The following is a 20,736-nucleotide window of genomic DNA, read 5'->3' as shown; positions in this document are numbered from 1 at the left end:
GCATTTAATATATTATTGGAAGTTTGAGCCACTAGGAAGTTCTAGGAATTGACACGTAATAAGGCAAGAAAAAGGAAGAAAAATCATATAGATTAGAAAATAAGAAATACAACTGTCTTTATTGGCATATTATGTGATTACCTGTGTAGAAAATGCAAGCAATCTCCAGCCTAGAACTAATTGAGTTTAGCAAGGTCACAGGATACAAAATCAACACATTAAAAAAAATAAATTATATTTTCATACACTGATAAAATAAGTAGAAACTGCAATAAAGCTGTAATACCATTTATAATTCCTCCAAAGAAAATGAAATACTGGACCGGGTGTGGTGGCTCACGCCTGTAATCCCAGCACTTCGGGAGGCTAAGGTGGGCGGATCACGAGGTCGAGATTGAGACCATCCTGGCCTCAGAGATGGTGAAACCCCATCTCTACTAAAAATACAGAAATTAGCTGGGCGTGGTGACAGGCGCCTGTAATTCCAGCTACTCAGGAGACTGAAGCAGGAGAATCACTTGACCCTGGGAGGTTGCAGTGAGCCGAGATTGCGTCACTGCGCTCCAGCCTGGTGACAGAGCGAGATTCCATCTCAAAACAAAACAAAACAAAAATGAAATGCTGAGGTATAAATCTAACAAAACATGTACAGAATCTGTGTGATAAAACTACAAAATGTTGATTAAAGAAATAAAAAATTCTAAAGATTGGGGAGACATACTGAGTTTATGGATTGGAAAACTCAACATTGTAAAGATGTCAACTCTCCCTAAATTTATATATAGTTTTAATGCAATTCCTATCAAAATTTCAGTAAGGTTTTTTGGTAGACATACACAAACTTACTTAATAATAATATGTATGGAAAGGGAAAGATCCTAGAATATCCAAAACAATTTTGAAAAAGAAGAATAAAGTGTTTTAAGGCTTACTGTATAGCTACAGTAATTGAGCACTGTGGTATTGGTAGAGGAATAGACATACGTGCAAACCAATGGAAGAGAATAGACAACCCAGAAATAGATCCATGTAAATATGCCCAAATAATTTTTGCCGAAGAAACAAAAGCAATTCAATGGAGAAACAATAGCCTTTCGATAGGTGGTGCTGGAGCAATTTGACATCCATAGGTCAGAAAAAATAAAAAAAGCATCTTGACCTAAACCTCACACTTTATGCAAAAAATTTACCCAAAATGGATCATAGACTTAAATGTAAAACATAAAACTATAAAACTTCTAGAAGGAAAAAGCAGGAGAAAGTCTTTGGGACCTAGGACTAGGAGAAAAGTTCTGAGACTTGACACCACATGCACAATCCAGGAAAGGAAAATTTGATTAAAAGGACTTCATTAAAATTAAAAGCTTTTACTCTACAAAAGACCTTCTTAAGAGGATGAAACAAAAAGCCCACCAAATTATAGACTGGGAGAAAATCTCTGCAAATCATATATCTGACAAAGGACTTGTGTCTAGAATACATAAAGAACTCTCAAAACTCAACATTACAAGTCAAATAGTCCAATTTGAAAATAGGCAAAATATATGAACAAGTATTTTATTGAAGAGGATACAGAAGTGGCAAATGAGCACAGGAAAAGATGTTCAACATTACTAGCCATTAGAGAAATACAAATTAAAACAATGAGCTATTACTACACACCTATCAGAAAGGATAAAACAAAAAATGGTGATGACACCATCAGGATGCTAAGAAATTGGATCATGCATACATTGCTGATAGGAATGTAAAATGGTACAGCCACCCTAAAAAATAGTTTGGCAGTTCCTTTTAAAATTAAAGGTAGAAGACTCAGAGTAGCCAAAGCTATGCTAAGCAAAAAGAACAAAACTGGAGGAATCACATTACCTGACTTCAAGTTATACTACAGAGCTATAGTAACCAAAACAGCATGGTACTGGCATAGAAACAGACACAAAGACCAGTGTAACAGAATACAGAACCCAGAAACAAATCCACACACCTACGGTGAACTCACTTTCAACAAAGATGCCAAGAACATATACTGGGGAAAAGACAGTCTTTTCAATAAATGGTCCTGGGAAAACTGGATATCCACATGTGGGAGAATAAAACTAGATCCCTATCTTTTACCCATATATAAAAATCAAATCAAAATGGATTAAAGACAAATCTAAGACCTCAAACTGTAAAACTACTACAAGAAAACATTGGGGAAAATCTCCAGGACATTGGTCTAGGCAAAAATTTCTTGAGCACTATTCTACAAGCATAGGCCACCAAAGCAAAAATGGACAAATGGGATCACATCAAGTTAAAAAGTTTCTGCACAACAAAGGATACAATCAACAAAGTGAAGAGACAACCCATGGACTGGGAGAAAATATTGATATTTGCAAACTACCCTTCTGACAAGGGATTAATAACCAGAATACATAAGAAGCTCAAACAACTCTATAGGAAAAAAATCTAATAATCCAATCAAAAGATAGACAAAAGATTTGAATAGACATTTCTCAAAAGAAGACATACAAATGTCAAACAGGCATATGAAAAGGTGCTCAACATCACTGATCATCAGAGAAATGCAAATCAAAACTACAATGAGATATTATGTCACCCCAGTTAAAATAACTTATGTAAAGAAGACAGGCAATAACAAATGCTGGCAAGAATGTGGAGAACAGGGAATCCTTGTACACTGTTGGCAGGAATGTAAATTAGTACAACCACTATGGAGAACAGTTTGGAGATTCGTCAGAAAACTAAAAATTGAGCTGCCATATGATCCAGCAATCTCACTACTGGGTGTATACCCAAAAGAAATAAAATCAGCATATCAAAGAGATACCCGCACTCTTATGTTTGTTACAGCACTGTTTATAATAGCTAAGATTTGAAAGCAACTTGTGTCCATCAACAGATGAATGGATAAATAAAATATGATACATATACACAATGGTGTACTATTCAGCCATAAAAAAGAATGAAATCTAGTCAATTGCAACAACATGGATGGAAGTGGAAATCATTATGTTACGTGAAATATGCCAGGCACAGAAAGACAAACATGGCATGTTCTCACTTATTTGTGGGATTTAAATATCAAAACAATTAAACTCATGGACATAGAAAGTAGAAAGATGGTTAACAGAGGCCGGCAAGGGTAGTGAGGGGCTGTGGAGGGCGGAGGTGGAGATGATTAGTGGTTACCAAAAAATAGAATGATGGCTGGGCTCTGTGGCTTATGCCTGTAATCCCAGCACTTTGGGAGGCCGAGGTGGGTGGATCACTTGAGGTCAGGAGTTCGAGACCAGCCTTGCCAACACGGTGAAACCTCATCTTTACTAAAAATACAAAAATCAGCAGGACATTGTGGCGGGCGCCTGTAATCCCAGCTACTCAGGAGGCTAAGGAAGCCTGGGCGACAGAGCAAGACGTCTCAAAAAAAGAAAAATTAAAAAGAAATAAATAAATAAGTAAAAGAGTAAGACCTACTAGTTGATAGCACAACAGTGTGACTATAGTTAATAATAACTTAATTGTACATTTTAAAATAAGAGTGTAACTGGATTGTTTGCAACTCAATGTATAAATACCTGGAAGGATGGATAACTCTTTTTTTTTTTTTGAAATGGAGTCTCACTCTGTTGCCCAGGCTGGAGTGCAGTGGTGCGATCCTGGCTCACTGCAACCTCCACCTCCTGGGTTCAAGCGATTCTTCTGCCTCAGCTTCCTGAGTAGCTGCGACTACAGCCACGTGCCACCACGCCCAGCTAATTTTTGTATTTTAGTAGAGATGAGGTTTCACCATGTTGGCCAGGATGGTCTCGATCTCTTGACCTCATGATCTGCCCACCTCGGCCTCCCAAAGTGCTGGGATTACAGGCATGAGCCACCGCACCCGGCAGGATACCCCATTCTTCATGAAGTGCTTATTTCACATTGTATGCCCTTATCAAACCATCTGATGTACCCCATATATATAGACGCCTACTATGTACCCACAAAATTAAAAACATTAAAAAAATTTTTTAAAACCCTAAAAATGGACTTAGCATGTGACCTAACAATTGCACTTTTAGGCATGTATCTCAAAGAAATTAACATTTATTTTCATGCAGAAACTTATGTTTGAATGTTTATAGTAGATTTATTCATAACAATCTCAAACCGGAAACTATCCAAATGCCCTTCAAAAGTTGAATGGTTAAACAAACTGTAGTTCATTCATACCATGGAATACTACTCAGCAACAAAAAGGAATGAACTACTGATATACACAACAGCATGGATGAACCTCAAAGATACTATGCTTAATGAAAAAAGCCCATCTCAGATGGATACATGTCGCATAATTCCATATATATAACATCTGTGAAATAACATAATTATAGAGATGAAGAACAGATCAGTGGTTGCCAGGGGTTATGGATATAGGGGTGAGGGTGGATGTGGCTATGAAGAGATAGCATGAGGGAGTTTTGGGGGGACAGTACAGTTAAGAGTCTTTATTGTGGTGGTTACTTGAGGCTACATAGATGATAAAACTGCATAGAGCTGTGCAGACACACATACACATACAGATGATTGCATTTATAACTGGTGAGATCTGAGTAAGCTCTATGGTTTATATCAATGTTAACCTCCTGGTTTTGCCATTGTATCTTGGTTATGTAAGACATTAGCACTGGAGGAGACTGGGTGAGGGGTGCATGGGACCTCCTTGTACATTTTTTAAAGATTCCTGTATAATTCTTAGAATCTAATCATCTGCAGGGAGGGAGGCCCAAAAGCCCTGCCACCGGGGCCCACCTGACTCCCACTCCTGGCTCTGCCCTCTGCTCGCTGCTGGGCCTCCAGCTACCTTTTCTGTTCCCAAACCTCTGTTTCCCCCAGCCTCTCTGCTGCTTCTCTCCTATTGTCTCATCCTTTGAAACCCCCCTCCTATTGCAATATATTAGAATCTATAATTATTTCAAAATAAAATGTTTAAACAATATGTGCATGGTTAATATCAACACATCAACCTTTGTAAGTCTCTTCTAGTTAGTTGATCAGCCAATCAACAATATCTGTTGAGTATGCCCATGAGACGGGCTTAGATGTAGACAATTAAAAAGGAAGACAATCAAATCAAAATAACCTAAATTACTGCGGTGTAGCAGTCCCGGAAGTGAAGGAGCCTACAGTCCCAGTGATGGCACTGGGCAGGCACACTGAAGGGACCAACGCACAAGTGACTTTCCAACACTCTGAATCCAGAGATTCATTTTGAGACAGAGAAGCTGAAGAAATGAAAGGAGGGGGATTTCAAAGGATGAGACAACAGGAGAGAAGCAACAGAGAGGCCGGGGAAATGGTGTGGGAACAGAAGAGGGAGCCGGAGGCGCAGCAGTGAGCAGAGGGCAGAGTCAGGAGTGGGAGCCAGGTGGGTCTGGATGACAGTGCTCCTGGGCCTCCCTACCTGCACGAAGGCTCCCAGGATTTTCCGGGCTTCCTGGTAGAGCTTCTCTCCGTCCCACTGAGGGTTGAGTCTCTTTAGTTCTCTGGCCAGCCGGTTATGCTCGCGGAGAAAGAGGGTGTGGGATGTGGCCAGCAGAATATGCTCTGAAGCTCGAGAATCTCCTGAAAGCCCAGAATACAGGAAGGTAGATTCTCCCTAACAGCCCCAGGACCCAGTAACCTGCACAAAGAAATGATGGTGCCCCACAGGAACCCCCATCAACAAGCTCTCCTTCCTGTCAGGTGGAGAGGGATGGGGAGGGGGTGCTGAATCATAGATTTTACTCTCAGTTCTATATACACACTTTTTAGCTGTGTGACCTTGGACAAGTTACTTAACACTTCTGAGCCTCAGTCTTCTTACCTATGAAAATGAGAATAAAGCCTATCATAGGACTGTGACGAAGGCTAGTGGTGACACACTACACAGTAACATTTTGCTAATTATAACCCAATCGCCTTTTAGGAAGGGGGGCTTCGAATGAATGAGGAGCTTTTTGCTTCACAGAGCAACTTTGAAGGTTTTAGGAATGCAGGTTTGAGGTGAGGAGCTTGGGTAAGGCTGAGTTCCTCTGGGTAATAAAGGGAGAATAATCTGGAGATGGGGGCCTATAGTGGGAGGGAGAGAGGAGTAAGGATGGGGGAGCAGTTAAATGGCCAAAGACCAGGTGTCTCATAAGGGGATAAGGAACTTCTCCCTGTGCCCTCTAATCTTTAGGGGAGTCTATCTATCTATCTATCTATCTATCTATCTATCTATCTATCTATGTATCTATCTATCTGTCTGTCTACCTATCATCTATTATCTATCTATCTATCTATCTATCTATCTATCTATCTATCTATCCTAGACAGTCTTGCTCTGTTGTCCAGGCTGGAGTGCAATGGCATCATCTTGGCTAACTGCAGCCTCAACCTCCTGGGCTCAAGTGATCCTCCTGCTTCAGCCTCCAGAATAGCTGGGACTACAGGCATGTGCCACGATGTGTTGCTAGTTTTTAAATTTATTGTAGAGACAGGGGTCTTGCTATATTGCCCAGGCTGGTCTTGAACTTGTAGCCTCAAGCAATCCTCCCACCTAAGCCTCCCAAATTGTTGGGATTACAGGTGTGAGTCACTGTAGCAGGCCAGGAAAATCTATTTAAAATTGCAAATTCTTGGTGTGAGTGCATATTTTTATGAAAAACAAAAAAGAACTCAGTTTTGTGTCTAGATTGATGTGGGGTACATGTGAACGCAAAATCCAAAACATCTATAAAGGTAGCTTGGCCTATGAGCTGGCCTTCTGCATTGTCACGGTGGCCAGGGGGTTGTCCTAAGAGAGAGGATGTTTGAGGGTGAGATGCCCTCTAGAAGCCGGAAACAGAGAGGACCAGGAGGGTACCTGGAATGAACAGAATTGGCAGGCCTTTGGTCATGCACAGGCTGTATGGAGTGGGGGTTTTGTGCCCAGGTTATAAAAAGCTTTAAAAATATACATTCCTCTTCATCTAGAACTTCCTCTTCTGGGAAATTATCTTAATAAATGTATCAAAAATGAGAACAAAGATTTATCAGTGAAGATATTCCTTACCTAAACAACAGCAACAAAACACAGAAAACTGGAAATAACTAAATTCCCCAAGTAGGGTTGAGGAAATGAATGATGGTAATATGTGTCATGCAATACTAGGCAGCCATTAAAAATCATGTCATAGAAGAACAGTTAATGGCATGAAGTAGATTAAGTGAAGATGTCAGGTTTTAGAGCATTATTTATAGTAGGACCCGATTATGTAAAACAATGTAGAACTGTATCTGTGACAGGAAAAACACTGGAAAATAAGCATTAAAATGTTAATGATGATTATTGGTGGGTAGTGGGATTGTGTGAATTTTTTCTTTTCTTTTCTTTTTTTTTTTTTGAGACGGAGTCTCGCTCTGTCGCCCAGGCTGGAGTGCAGTGGCGTGATCTCGGCTCACTGCAAGCTCCGCCTCCTGGGCTCAAGTGATTCTTCTACCTCAGCCTTCCAAATAGCTGGGACTACAGGCGCCCGCCACCACGCCCGGCTAAGTTTTTGTATTTTTAGAAGAGACGGGGTTTCACCATGTTAACCAGGATGGTCTCGATCTCCTGACCTCATGATCTGCCCACCTCGGCCTCCCAAAGTGCTAGAATTACAGGCATGAGCCACCAGGCCTGGTACTTTCTATTTATTTTCTTTGTTACTTTTCTGGACTTCCTGATGTTGTTTTACAGTGAATATATATTCTTGAATTCTTTATTCATCTGGGCCTTTCTGCTAGTCCTGGACCAGGACCTGGCTAGGGACAGCGATGGCTCAGTGTGCATTTTTCCAGAAAGATGACAAGAAGGGGGCAGTGCTAAAGCTTCCCTGGATAATCCCCTTGTCCTTGGGCCCTTCTGTTCCCAGGCTAGACTCACCTGCCAGGAAGCAGGGCACACGGGCTGTGGTGTTGATGAACTCACAGGGGCTTGGCTTGTTGCTGTCATAGGGCAGGTAGGGTAGCCCATGGTCTGAGACCTCCTGGTTGACAGCCATGAGGCCCAGGGGGCTGCTGAGGTTGCGGAGGCGGCTGGCCAGGCTTGGCTCGGAGCTGTACACAAAGCTGGCATCCAGGAAGGAAGTCAGAGCGTTGATCTGCTCTCGGGCCAGGGACTTGTAGGGTGGAGTGGGGCAGACAAATCCAGCTCGGAAGAAAGGCATGCATTTCCCTTGAGTCCTCACCTTGGGGTCATTGGGTGGGAACTGCAGAGAGATTGGGCATAGGTGACTGGGCAGGGGTGGAACAGCTGGGCCCTGGCAACCTCTCCCCAGGGCAAGTCTGGATGCAAAGATGCTGATGGCGCCCTCCTGGGACCCTGGTACCAGACACTGACCCCAGACACTTCTTGCTGACGTTACACACCCTGGGCTCATAATATCCTGAAGTTCATTACATCCTGTTGTGTGGAAGAGCTGAGGGTAATCATTCAGTCCTCACAGTGAGGACTCCAAATTTTTGGTGGGGAGGGAGTCCTCAGCTTCCTGGACAGGAAAGCAGGACATGAGGTGGGAACAGATTTGTTAATAATTACTACTAACGACAGCTGCCATGTATTTATTTTGGGCTTACTATGTGCCAGGAATTATGCATACTTTAACTCACCTCAGTCCTCGAAAAAACCCTGTAAGGTGGACAATTCAGTTCCATTTTATAGATGAGAAAACTGGGGCTCAGAAAAGTTAAGTAAGTTACCTAAGAACTTACACACTGGAAGGGAAAGATGTAGGATTCAGATCATTGGCTTCATTCCACAGTTTATGCTCTTTATACCACAGCACATAGCCTTGATTTATTCTGTGAGTGAATAAACAACTCTCCAACTGTAACACCCACGAATAATAGGAAAAGATGCATTGCTGCAAGCTCCTCTCCCTTCCAGATGGAAATTCCTACAAATCCCTGCTCACTCGGATTGATCAAGGTTTCAGGTCCTTCTGAGTGGAGCTGAAGTCATCCTCTACAATGATGTACAGCAGCATAAACTTTAACATGCATAAAATGAATCTCTGGGGATCTTGGTAAAAATGTAGAATCTATTTCCTAACATCTTGGGTGAGACTTGAGATTTTGCATCTCTTTTTTTTTCTTTTTTATTTTTTGAGATGGAATCTCTCTCTGTTGCCCAGGCTGGAGTGCAGTGGCAGGATCTCGACTCACTGCAATCTCTGCCTCCCAGTTTCAAGTGGTTCTCCTGCCTCAACCTTATGAGTAGCTGGGATTACAGGCATGTACCACCACGCCAGGCTAACTTTTGTATTTTTAGTAGAGACGGGGTTTCACCATGTTGGCCAGGCTGGTCTCAAACTCTTGACCTCAGGTGATCTGTCCACCTCAGCCTCCCAAAGTGCTGGGATTACAGGCGTGAGCCACCTCTCCCAACTGAGATTTTACATTTCTAATAAGCTCCCAGGTGTTACCAATGCTGCTAGGTCGGGGATGTAGACAACCTTCGCCAGTGTTCCTATTCTGCTATCAGTAGTTATTTGTCCAATTCCCACACTGGCCCTTTGTTCTTGAGAGCCAGAGCAGTGTCCTTTTCCCTTTGGAATCCTCAGCATTTAGTGCATTGCCTGGTATGGGGTGGTCAATGTCTGTTTACTGAATAAATAAATGAGTGAGCCATGGAAAACTACCAAATCAGTATCCATGATCTATCCAGAAATCCTAGCTGATGAGCTGGGAATGTCTGCTACATCAGGGTGGGCAAGGGGCTAGCTAGTCAGAGACACCCAGCTGCAGGGCCTTACCATGATGGGGAAGCAGTTGTCTCCCTGGATACAGTACTCATCACACTGGGCTTTAGAGTACTCACTACTCCCCAGCTCGGTATCAGGGGCAAAGTCCAGGTCGTGATCTACAATCTGACCCCACTGCATGAAGAACAGGGACCTGTTTTGGTCCAGAACACCCTCCTCATTCAGATAGCCAACAATCTTGTTTGATACCTCCCGGGCCTACAGATGGAAACAGAAGGGGAGGGCAGATTAGAGGAAAAAGTGCTTTGAGGATTCAGATGCAACTACAGCTTATTAATTACCTGCCATGTTACAAGTACACTTAATCCCTACAAGGAGTTTGTGAGGTGGGTGGCATTAGCCTATTCTGTAGAGGGGGAGATTGAATCCTGGACAGGTAAAGTCAGTTCTCCAAGGTCCTGCTGCTACAAAGGGACAGGGATGGGGTTGAACCCAGATCCGTATGACTTGATGACTTGCCAGGCCAGTGCCCTTTCCACTAAGAGAGGGAAAACAAAGACAGGCTGCCTCTGAAATACGAGCTACGGAGGTGCCGGGTGTCCGGGAATAGAGAGGGGCTTTCGGTAGGGGCTGCCAGCTCCCATAAGGCCAACAAATAGGACCTCCAGGCAAACAACAGCTGATGCACTCCAGGGGCGAGGGTTGGGGTAAGCGCGAGCGGGATGGGGCAGGGAGGCCATCTGCCCGGGAGACCCCAGGGTATCTGGCCTGCGGCGACCGGGACGTGACCACCACGTGGCTGAGCTCCGGGCTCCGAGCTCTGCTGCCCTCTAGCGGCAGATGGGGGCCTGTGCAGATCTCCATCGCGCCCCCGTGCTGCCGGCACCGATTTCTCCTCCTCCTTTCCCTGCGAGCATCCCGTCCTCTCTGACTCCCATCCTTCACCCCCGCCCGGCCTGCCCTCACCAGCGGGGGAGGGAAGCCGTTGCGCGTCTTCCCCGGCGTCCAGCCGAAGGGCAGGGAGAGCCCGTCCTCGTACTCCGCGGGCAGCCAGCGCGCCAGAGCCCTGTTGGCGGCGCCCAGCGCAGGCTTCCTCCTGAAACCAGCACGATCTTCGCTGAGCTTCGGCAGGCCGGCTCCTGGGCTTCAAAGCCCAGTACCTCATGGGGGAAGGAGCCTCTGCTCGAGGCGGAGGGGACGCAGAGAAGGGAGCCTCTCAAATGTGTGGTCTCTGAACTGCGCCCACCCCCTGAAGGCGCGGGGCTCCCCGCCCCGGGAAAGGTGCCGCTTCCAGAGACACACAGTGGGCTAGCGGGAGAGGGCTGGAGACGCGCGGTCTTGAGAAGGTGGGGAAGGTGGGAACGCCAGCCCAGGTGGGCAAGGCAGTGGCAGATCTGCCTGGAGTGCCCAAGGAGCAAAAGCCTTGGCGGGGCGGGGCGGGCTGGCTGGAAGGGTCAGCCCCCATACCCCAAGCCCCGCCACCTGTTGTTGCAGTCTCCGCTGATGGTGCGGTAAGGGCTGCACGGGTCGCATCTCACCAAGGGAGCAGGGGCACCACAGCCCACCTCCAGAGACAGCGAAGTCAAGTCTAGCCTGGGGTCTGAAACAGAAGGGACCCCAAAGGGACTGAGTTCTTTTTCCATTCACAGGCACCCGTGGGAGGCAGAAAATGGAGACCAGAGGTGAACCTGCATGTTTTGGAATGCATTCCATTGTAAGTAAGTGTTTCTCAAGTGGTTTCTCAATTAATCTGACAGCACATTAAGGTAATGAATTTTATTCCCATTTTACAGGGAAGAAAATGAGACTACAGTGTTCAAGAGACTTGCCCAAAGCCACACAGAGTAACTGGTAATGTCCCCAGAATTGCTAGTAATTCCTGATATACCAGGTCCAGATTCATTTGAATTGACAGGTCTTTCTTTTAGAATGGAAATACCCCTGGGAGGTTAAGCATATGTTAGTATGAGTTAGTGTGATAAGACCGCTTTCTTCTAAAGCTTCATTTACATCTAAAGTACCAAGCAAGCAGGGACACAGCGAGGACAGATGTTGGGAAGGGACAGGTAATTTTTCAGGGAGGGGCAGGGGTTGTGGGAGGAGTGACAGAGTAGAGGGGCTTTAGGAATCAGAGGGTTCAGTGGGGGCACAGAGTGGAGAGAGATGCCCACTTCTGAACGCATACCCTCATATGCATACCTCATCCACCCTGGCGTCTGCAAGAACAGGGAGGTGAGGGAATCTGGGTCATGGGGGCTTCTTTGGGGGGCCATCTCTGAAAGGTGGCAGGATTTCAGCTCTCAGAATCTTTTGGATTTCAGAGGTCAAAGTGCTTCCTACTTCTTAGCCTGTCCCAGTTTCCTTTTTTTGGAGCTTTGGAATTTGCCCAACTCCTAGGCAAGGTATCCCCCCTCGCTTGATGTTTTCCTAGGGAGACCCTGCAGCCTCTTCCTCCTGTCAGGACCAAACCCCTTCCTCATGACCCTCTGTGGGCTGTGGCATTTGGTTGGGGGTGAGAATGGAGGGGATGGAGGAGGCCATGACCAAGCCATCAGTTAAGTGCATTTACTGATAGCTCCATCTTACCCAGAACAAGATGGAAATCTTAGCTCCTGTGACATTATCCCAGTAAATCCCCCTGACACAAGTGGCCTAAATATCCCTTCTACTAGAGGAAGTGGTGACACTGTGGTTTAGGACAAGGAACCCATGTTTATTGACTTTAGCACTTCCTTTGGGCAGATAGTGTTATACACTTTCTGTTTTTTACAGATAGTGTTATACAAAGAGCACCAATGTCCCCTCACTTGGAGTTGGCAATGTGAGCTTACTAGGTCTCAGTTCCTTCCTCTGCAAAAAGAGCATTGCCCTAGCTATCCTCTAAGCCCCTTCTTGCTCTGCCAGTCTCGTCTACTGGTCTAAGAAGGGAGAGACGGGAGTGTTCCTCTGAGTAGATAGCTCTCAACAGGAAGTGCAGCTTTGGGTGGCCTCTGCTCTCTCCTGTGGGGAGATGACCCCTTCCTGCCACAGTGGGCTGGTGGGTTTTCTGTACCTGTGACATTGGTCCAGGACGCCTTCTGCCCCAGTCTCTTTAAAGACTCCTCCCACACCTGTCCGTTGCGGATGGCTGTACGTGTCCGGCCTTTGGCATGCTTGAGGTATTCTGAGAGCTGTCGGCTTGTGGGATTCTCAGAGCTCATGGCAGTCTTCAGCCTACAGTGGAGGCAGATGGGGATCATGGCCTGGACCCTGTAGGAAGGGGGCTGGGGGCCGCTGGAGGGGTGGGAGGGGATGTGTGTACCACATGGCCTCATAACCCAGGCTGCTGCACCTTCCAAAACAGTAGCCACTAACCACATGTGGCTATTTAAATTGAAACTTATTAGAATGAAAATTAAAAATTCAGGTCCTCAGCAGCACTAGATACACCTCAAGTGCTCAATAGCCAGGTGTGGTTAGTGATGACTCTGTTGGACAGTGCAGGTAGAGAACATTTCATCATCCTAGAAAGTTATCTTGGACCCTGCTAGCCTAAAGTGGGCTTAGAGCTGGACAGACACAGGGGTAGTATCTGGGTTCCACCAGGATTGGTTTAATTATATGACCTCTGATGACTTCCCCTCATTTATGAACCGGGAATCACAGTTTTATCCCATCAGAGACTTATGTGTGGACTTTGGGATAAACTGACTGGGACTGGCTCCTGACTGCCACTTTCCAGTTGTGTGCCTTTGAGGCAAATTACTTAAGCTCTTTGTACTCAGTTTCCTTATTGGTATAATGAAAATAATGATAGTAACCTTAGGTTGAACCATGCTGTTTCATCATTTTTGACCTTGAAAATAGCTGTTTCCTACAGTTCGATTCAGTACTGCCTAGGATTTTGGGGAGGAATGAATGTAGAGCCCCCAGAGCTGCATCTGCACAGAGGATGTGCGAGCATCACTGTCACCATCAGCCGGGTCCCAGAGGGGCTGCTGCAAGGTATTTTAGAGTCCCTGACTCACACCATGAACAAAGGCAGGCAGGCCGCTGGGCCCCCTGGGCTTAGCCTGTAAGGTGCAATCCAAGGTTCCAGATGCTCCTTCTTTTCCCGCCCCACCCCGGGCTCTGCATGCTTCCCCTGCCTGGACACAGATTCACCAGGGACTCACCTCCTTCTCTGCCCTGGGGCTGGGCTCTGTTGGGGGCAGGCAGGTCTTGGAAGGACCTCTTTGCCATCTCCACAGTCTCTACCCCAGTCCTAGCCGTCATCCTCTCCCATCTAGACAGCTCTTACTTCCACTCCTGTCCTCTTACCATTCGTTCTCCACAGGGCTGCTGGAGTGATGTTTTTAGCATAAACGCTGATTCAAGTGTTCTAATGGCTTACTCTGGGGCAACACACCTCTCTGCTCTCACCTTATGCGTGATCTTCCTTGCCTCCTGCCTCCACTGGCCTTCCTTTTCCTGAGCACCCCACGGGCTTTCCTGCCTCAGACCCTATGCTGTTGCAGTGCCTGGAATGCCACCCCCATGCCCTCTGCCTGGGTGGCTCCTTACCATTCTCCAACAGGCTTCCCTGATCCCTGTGCCTAGAGTGGCATCCCTTGTCCTGTTTATTTCCTTCATTTTCCTTATAAATTGTGAGTCACTGCACTGTGTGTGTACTTGGGTAACAGAATGTTTCTTTTCTTTTTTTTTTTTTTGAGACGGAGTCTCGCTCTGTCACCCAGGCTGGAGTGCATGGCCAGATCTCAGCTCACTGCAAGCTCCGCCTGCCAGGTTCACGCCATTCTCCTGCCTCAGCCTCCCGAGTGGCTGGGACTACAGGCGCCCGCCACCTCACCCGGCTAGTTTTTTGTATTTTTTAGTAGTGACGGGGTTTCACTGTGTTTGCCAGGATGATCTCGATCTCCTGACCTCGTGATCCGCCCGTCTCGGCCTCCCATATGACTTGTTCTGTCTCTGTGAGGCCCCTGAGTCCAAGGACTAACAAGCGGGGAAGGGCTCCTCCACATTTCAAAGCAGGGCACTGGTTGGCCTGTGCAGGACTTGCAAAGGAGGTGTATGAACACCAGTTTTGTGGCTTTTATGCTGTCCCCCATCGTGCGGCTATAAAGGGAATGAATTTGAGGAGGGAGAGAGAATTTTCCTTTGGAGACATTTGCAGAAATACTGGTCACTTCCCTCCCACCACCATGAGGCTCCTCCTTTGCCAGTTTAATTCTAGAAAGAAAGGTCTTAGGAAGAGGGCTTGACTGTGTGTCCTGGAGTCCTGGCTGGGGTTTGACACCTGCCTGAAGAGCAGTGTCCTGACAGCACAGAGAGAGGGGCAGGGCAGCCCCGTTGCAGAATCCAGAATCTGCACGGCCTCAACAGCAGGGCGAAGCTGCTGGTATTCTGGAGGCTGCTTAGAAGGGACCTGCCCCAAGACAGGGTGGGGAGGGATGAAGGAGTGGGCCTGATGCTCCCAGGCAGAGAGGGTTAGAGCTGGGAGTCACTGGCCAGAGAATTTTCCCTATCACAGAGTTGGCAGCAGAATCTCTCTCTGAAACCAGGAAAGTACCCAAGAGGAGACAGAGAGAGAGCTTCTGGCCCCTTGAGGACTGAGCTGTTCAGGGGATATAGACTCACCACCCCTTTTTCCTCCCTCCCTCAGCTTTCCTTCCTCCCTCCCTCAAGGAGCAGAATCCCAGGCTGGGAAGGAGGAGCCCCAGAAAGAGGGAGAAGGAGACTGCACTCTCTTCTCCCGCCAGAGCCCTCAAGCAGTTCTGAGCTGAAGGAAGAGAACAGGTCTGGGCTTTATCTTCTTATGCTGACACTTTAATTCCTGAGATAATCCTGGTCTGGGGACTAGAGGCATCCAGAGCATGTTTTATCATCTAAGTCACCAAAAAAGTTATCTGACGGCTTGAGAGTTCATTCAAGGGCCAAGGAGGAGTGAGTGGTGGCCCAGGTCTAGTGTAAAGGGACAGCGAGAGGAAAGAATAAGGTTACTTTTTTTCTCAATGTCTGCCCTTTCCCTAGAGTGTGTGTTTCCTGAGGGAAGGCGCCCACGTTGCTCCTGCAGAGGATTGGAGGGTGGTTGACTCTATTGGTGCCCTGTGGGCCCTGGGCTCTTCCCCTTGCTGCCACGGGTGCATCTGCTGCAAGCTCACTCCAGTAATCTGGTTGGGCGCCTGCTTCTGAGCCACTGGAGTGGCCTGGCTGGGGGTGCCGGGGAATTCCACAGGTGTGCCGCAACACCTCTCAGCCACCTGCAAGCCTGCAGCCACGTCTGACTGATGTGGGCAGATGAGGGCTCCCTCACTCCAAGATGGGACAGGCTCTGAGGAGCAACTTCGGCTCCAGGTTTCCCTGTAGGGTCAGGCTGAGGCTAGACCTGAAGTCACTTTATTTGTCTAACCTCCCCCTTTGCTTCTCCTGCTTCTTCACCCTGTCACAGCTTCCCTGTGAGCATTTGTGTAATATGTCACCTGCATCTGAATGCAGGGCTGGGATTTAGCTTCTGGTGGACCTGGCCTCAATTAGTCAATATCAGTTGGATGAATGAAGAACTTTTACTGAGAGGCTTTCTAGGACTCTGGAATGCACGGCCCAAGGAAACATTGGGCCACGTGGAAGAAAGTCCTTCTAGGCCGGGTGTGGTGGCTCACGCCTGTAATGCCAGCACTTTGGGAGGTCGAGGCGGGCGGATCACAAGGTCAGGAGATCGAGACCATCCTGGCTAACATGGTGAAACCCCATCTCTACTAAAAATACAAAAAAATGAGCCGGGCATGGTGGCAGGCACCTGTAGTCCCAGCTACTCGGGAGGCTGAGGCAGGAGAATGGCGTGAACCTGGGAGGTGGAGCTTGCAGTGAGCCGAGATCGTACCACTGCACCCCAGCCTGGGCGACAGAGCGAGACTCTGTCTCAAAAAAAAAAAAAGGTCCTTCTAGGGTTAGACTAGCTGTCCTCTTCCAGGTGATGTACAGGCTGGGGACTTTAGGAATGTGGGCTATTGCTCCTACTTGTCATGTACTTGGAAGGCTGGGAGGATGGAAAGGCAAGTTTTATCATTGTTCGCCTCACTGGCCTAGATGTGCTTGTCATGAACAGGAAGCCTGTGAAGGGAAGTGTGTGTGTGTATGTGTATGTGTGTGTGTGTCTCACGTACCTGGTTCGGGAGTCCAGGAAGGCCTTGTTGACTTGGACCTTGGCCTGACTCACAGCATCGGAGATGGCAGAGGTTCTGGTGGTCTGTGCTTGGGGTTGGAGTGGGGAGCAGGAAGTAGGTTGTCAGACACGACTCCTTTGCAATGTCTTCTGCTTTTGTCTCCCTCTTTCTCAGCCATTACCCCCACCCCGCAAATCTGGGCAGGCAGGAGATCAAGATTACGAAAGTTTCATAAGAGTCCTTAAGGGGAAAAAGCACAGAATGGGAAGAATACTCTTGGATCTTCAATAAGATGTCAAAATTGCTCTTCGAGATCTCACTAGAATGCCCAGAGATGGGATGAAGAGGGAGTGTGGCCACTCAGGGTGCTTGGGCTGCTGGGCTGTGGGGATTTTTCTGGTTCCTGGTGAGATGGTCTTATGGACTATCACAAGTTCATTAAAGAGGACCCACTGATCACCAGGACCCTGACGTAGAGAAGGGGATGGCATGATAGTAATGGGATTCCCTGTTCCCTCTTGTATTGGTGTCTGGAGCATGGAGGACAGGATCTGTTTTCTCAACAAGGGAGCATAGTGGGTTAAATAATGGCCCTCCCAAAATTCACATATGAATGGAACCTCAGAATGTGACCTTATTTGGAAGTAGGGTCTTTGTAGATGTTATGAATTAAAATGAGGTCATACTGCCTTAGCATGGGCCCTAAATCCAATGAATGGTGGTTTTTTGAGAAGAGGAGAGGACACACAAAGAAAAAGGCCATGCAAGGACTGAGGTGGAGATTGGAGTGTTGCAGCTACAAGCCAGGGAACACCAAGGATACCAGGACCACCAGAAGCTGGAAGAAGAAAGGAAGCATTCTTCCCTAGAGTCTTCAGAGGGAGCACAGGCCTGCCAACACCTTGATTTTGGACTTCTATCTCCTGAACTGTGAAAGAATACATTTCCGTTGTTTTAGGCCACCCAGTTGGTGTGCTTTGTGACAGTAGCCCCAGGAAACCCATAAAGGGAGACACTCACCTCTTGTGGCAGATGCTGCAGCCTGAAGCAAGATGAGAGAAGCCAGGAGGGCTGGGAGATGGAGAAGGATCCTCATCGCTGAAACGAGATGCAGGATCACTCTGTGAGCCTCTCTAGAGCCCAAGTGGCAGGGTTTGAATCACAGAAAGCAGAGAAAGCCCAAGGAACACCAGACACCCTAACACTGGAACAGGGAAGGAGAAGCCACATTAACGAATGAAACATCTACTTTATGCACAGGGCTGTGCTAGGTGCTGGGAGCGATGGAAAGAGGAGAAGCCGTGGTAGAAGGGAAAGAACTCAGGCTTCAGGATCGAAGGCCCTGATTTATCATTCTGCGTTTGTTCCAAATAGCTCTGTGACCTTAGGTAGGTTACTTAACATCTCTGGGGTCCTGGCTTGCTATGGGAGGAGGTGAGACCAAGTGATCCAGAATGTCCAATTCTGTCCTGACAGTCTGTGGTCCTGAGACACTGTGCCTGTCTTGTCACATGTGTGAGAAACGCTGTTACCAAGCTTGGAGCCTGCCTTTGAGTTCTCCTCCCTCCTTCCCTCCAGGATGCATTGCTCCCTGCAAGCCAGTTTCCTCTGGCCCAGCCCCAGGGGAGAGTGCCTGAGAGGTAGACACTCAGCGCCTCCCTTCGGAAACCTGGCAGGGGCTTCCCCATCCCTCAAAGTGCCAACTTGATGGCAATACTGAAAGAAAGTTATGACAAAGCTCAGAGCTCCCCTGAGCCCACAGCTGTGCCCCAGCCTGCCTGGAAAGATTCCAGCTCATGGATTAACCCCTTCGCCATGAGCTTTAACTCTGAACCAAAGTCTTTAGACTAAATTTTGTGCAGCTTTGTTTTCTGATGAGGGTCTTCATTGGGCTTAGTGGAGCAGACCCCATATATCTTCTGAGGAGATTCTGGCTCCAGCCCGGGGAGGCAGCCACAGCGTGCAGATGGAATGATTGTGTGTTTAGAACATGGTCCTGAGAGGCTCCTCAGTTTTCACAAGAGCGCATGGGCTCTCCCTGCAGCATAGCGTTCACTGGTGGAATCCAGAAGCACACCAGGGAGAGCAGCCTCAGGTTGTCCCCCAGCCACGTCTCCCCAAGGCTTAGCTCCCAGAGAGAAATTCTGGAGCTCTGCCTGACAGATTTCCCCACCTGTCTTGCAGACCCTCTCCGAATCTTCTCCACTTGGAATAGGCCAGACCAGGAGAACGCTGTATCTGGATCAGGTCATTTCAGCCTCTTTCACCCTGTCCGCCTCCAATTTTTCCCTCTAATAATTTGTATCTTGTTGGATGTACTTTCTGTAAGCTAACTCTAGAGAAAAGGCAAGGCATGAATAAATACCTCTCTGGCCAAGATTCTTTCTGTTACTTCCCCCTTCCCCAAGATGAGTTCTCAAACAGCTTGACCTCTCAGTGGGCTCTTGTCCTTAGAGTTGTATGGCCCCAAGGAGGAAGAGATTCTGTGACCTCCTATCCCTCTGTCACCATATTTTGCAACTTCAGGGGACCCATTGCAGGGTTCATTGAGTTAGCAGAAATCTGCCCTTCAAACAAACAGAGATGATGGTTTTGGAGGAAAAGGTATCATTGACTTTAAAAAACAAATTGTGGTAAAAAAAAAAAAAAAAAAAAAAAAAAATGGCCAAGTGTGGTGGCTCATGCCTGTAATCCCAGCACTTTGGGAGGCCAAGGTAGCAGATCACTTGAGGTCGGGGTTGGAGACCAGCCTGCCCAACATGGTAAAACCCTGTCTCTACTAAAAATACAAAAATTAGCCAGGGGTAGTGGCATACACTGGCAATTCTAGCTACTGGGGAGACTGAGGCAGGAGAAATGCTTGAACCTGGGAGGTGGAGGTTGTAGTGAGCCAAGATTGAACCACTGCATCCCAGCTGGGTGACAGAGTGAGACTCCATCTCCAAAAAAAAAAAAAAAAAGAAAAGAAAAGAAAAAAACCAAAAACCCAAAAAAACCACATAGCATAAAATCTAGCATCCTAGTCACTTAAACTATGTAATACTATAATGTCAGGTATATTCACATGTTGTACAATGGATCTCTAGAACATTTTCATCCTGTAAAAACTGAAACCCTATACCCATTGAACACCAACTCCCTATTTCCTCTTCCCCCCAGCTCCTGGCAGCCAGCACATCATTGATTTTTTTAAGAGGGCTGTGGGCACAAGCATTCATTATGTTGTTCTTTGAATGACTAATGCATTTCATAATAAATGACAAACACAAGGTAAAAAATTAGTCCATTTTTAAAAAAGGCATCACCTGAGACAGCCTGAGGAAGACAAGATCATAGAAGAAGACATGAAAGTTGAGAAAATTAAACAGGAAATAATACTTAAGTACTCATTTCTCCTCTCCTCTTCTTTGGGACCCCCTTCATGCTCTCCTCACTGGAAAGTGGAGGAGGGGGGACTTCAAGGCCAGAGATAAATTATTTTCCCATGTCTTTGGCAATGTTCTTGGTGGGTGTGAAGGAAGGGTGTGAACAAAAATCAGAGCCAGGTAAATACAAGTCATGTCACTGAAAAGGGGGTATGCAAAAGATTCTAGAGGAACACTGTCTGCAGCCAGAACCACGCAGGGCAAGAGGGCATGGGGCTTTAGAGTGTAAAAGGCCAACAAGAGACTTCTGTGATGTGTGGATATTTATCTGCATTCTTATCAACATGGTGAGTGCAGAAACCATTTCCCAAGCCCTTTGGTTTGCAGCAAAGCCTGGAGCCTTCCCTGGGACATGAAGCACTATCTGGAGACAGAGCCACAGCCTTTGCCCCTCAAATGCCAGGCTGGTCCACAATCCCATGCCTCCACTCATGCTCT

General features: G+C 47.0%; 1 protein-coding gene and 1 long non-coding RNA gene across 5 annotated transcripts in view; one reads left to right on the top strand and one right to left on the bottom strand.

Moving 5' to 3' along the window:
- LPO (lactoperoxidase) overlaps positions 1-20,736 on the bottom strand; it is a 37,552-nt gene that overhangs the window by 8,457 nt on the left and 8,359 nt on the right. For 2 of the 4 annotated variants that reach the window (XM_017861613.1, XM_017861614.1), the window contains exons 2-9: positions 17,894-17,971; positions 16,874-16,961; positions 12,784-12,944; positions 11,214-11,331; positions 10,698-10,827; positions 9,783-9,989; positions 7,913-8,237; positions 5,450-5,610 (exon numbers count right to left, since the gene is read on the bottom strand). In XM_017861613.1, the coding sequence (XP_017717102.1) occupies positions 5,450-5,610; positions 7,913-8,237; positions 9,783-9,989; positions 10,698-10,827; positions 11,214-11,331; positions 12,784-12,944; positions 16,874-16,961; positions 17,894-17,971 (1,268 nt within the window). The remainder of the gene's footprint in view (positions 1-5,449; positions 5,611-7,912; positions 8,238-9,782; positions 9,990-10,697; positions 10,828-11,213; positions 11,332-12,783; positions 12,945-16,873; positions 16,962-17,893; positions 17,972-20,736) is intronic. The other 2 variants (XM_017861612.1, XM_017861615.1) reach the window with 2 other exon arrangements.
- LOC108521657 (uncharacterized) lies at positions 10,613-19,265 on the top strand. The gene is made up of 5 exons (XR_001883238.1): positions 10,613-11,012; positions 11,381-11,445; positions 11,525-11,582; positions 15,373-15,506; positions 17,048-19,265. It is a non-coding gene; the product is annotated as an uncharacterized LOC108521657 (long non-coding RNA).

Source organism: Rhinopithecus bieti, unplaced genomic scaffold (assembly GCF_001698545.2).
Source record: "Rhinopithecus bieti isolate Rb0 unplaced genomic scaffold, ASM169854v2 scaffold_57210, whole genome shotgun sequence".
Lineage (NCBI taxonomy): Eukaryota > Metazoa > Chordata > Mammalia > Primates > Cercopithecidae > Rhinopithecus > Rhinopithecus bieti.
This window is presented reverse-complemented; position numbering and strand designations above follow the sequence as displayed.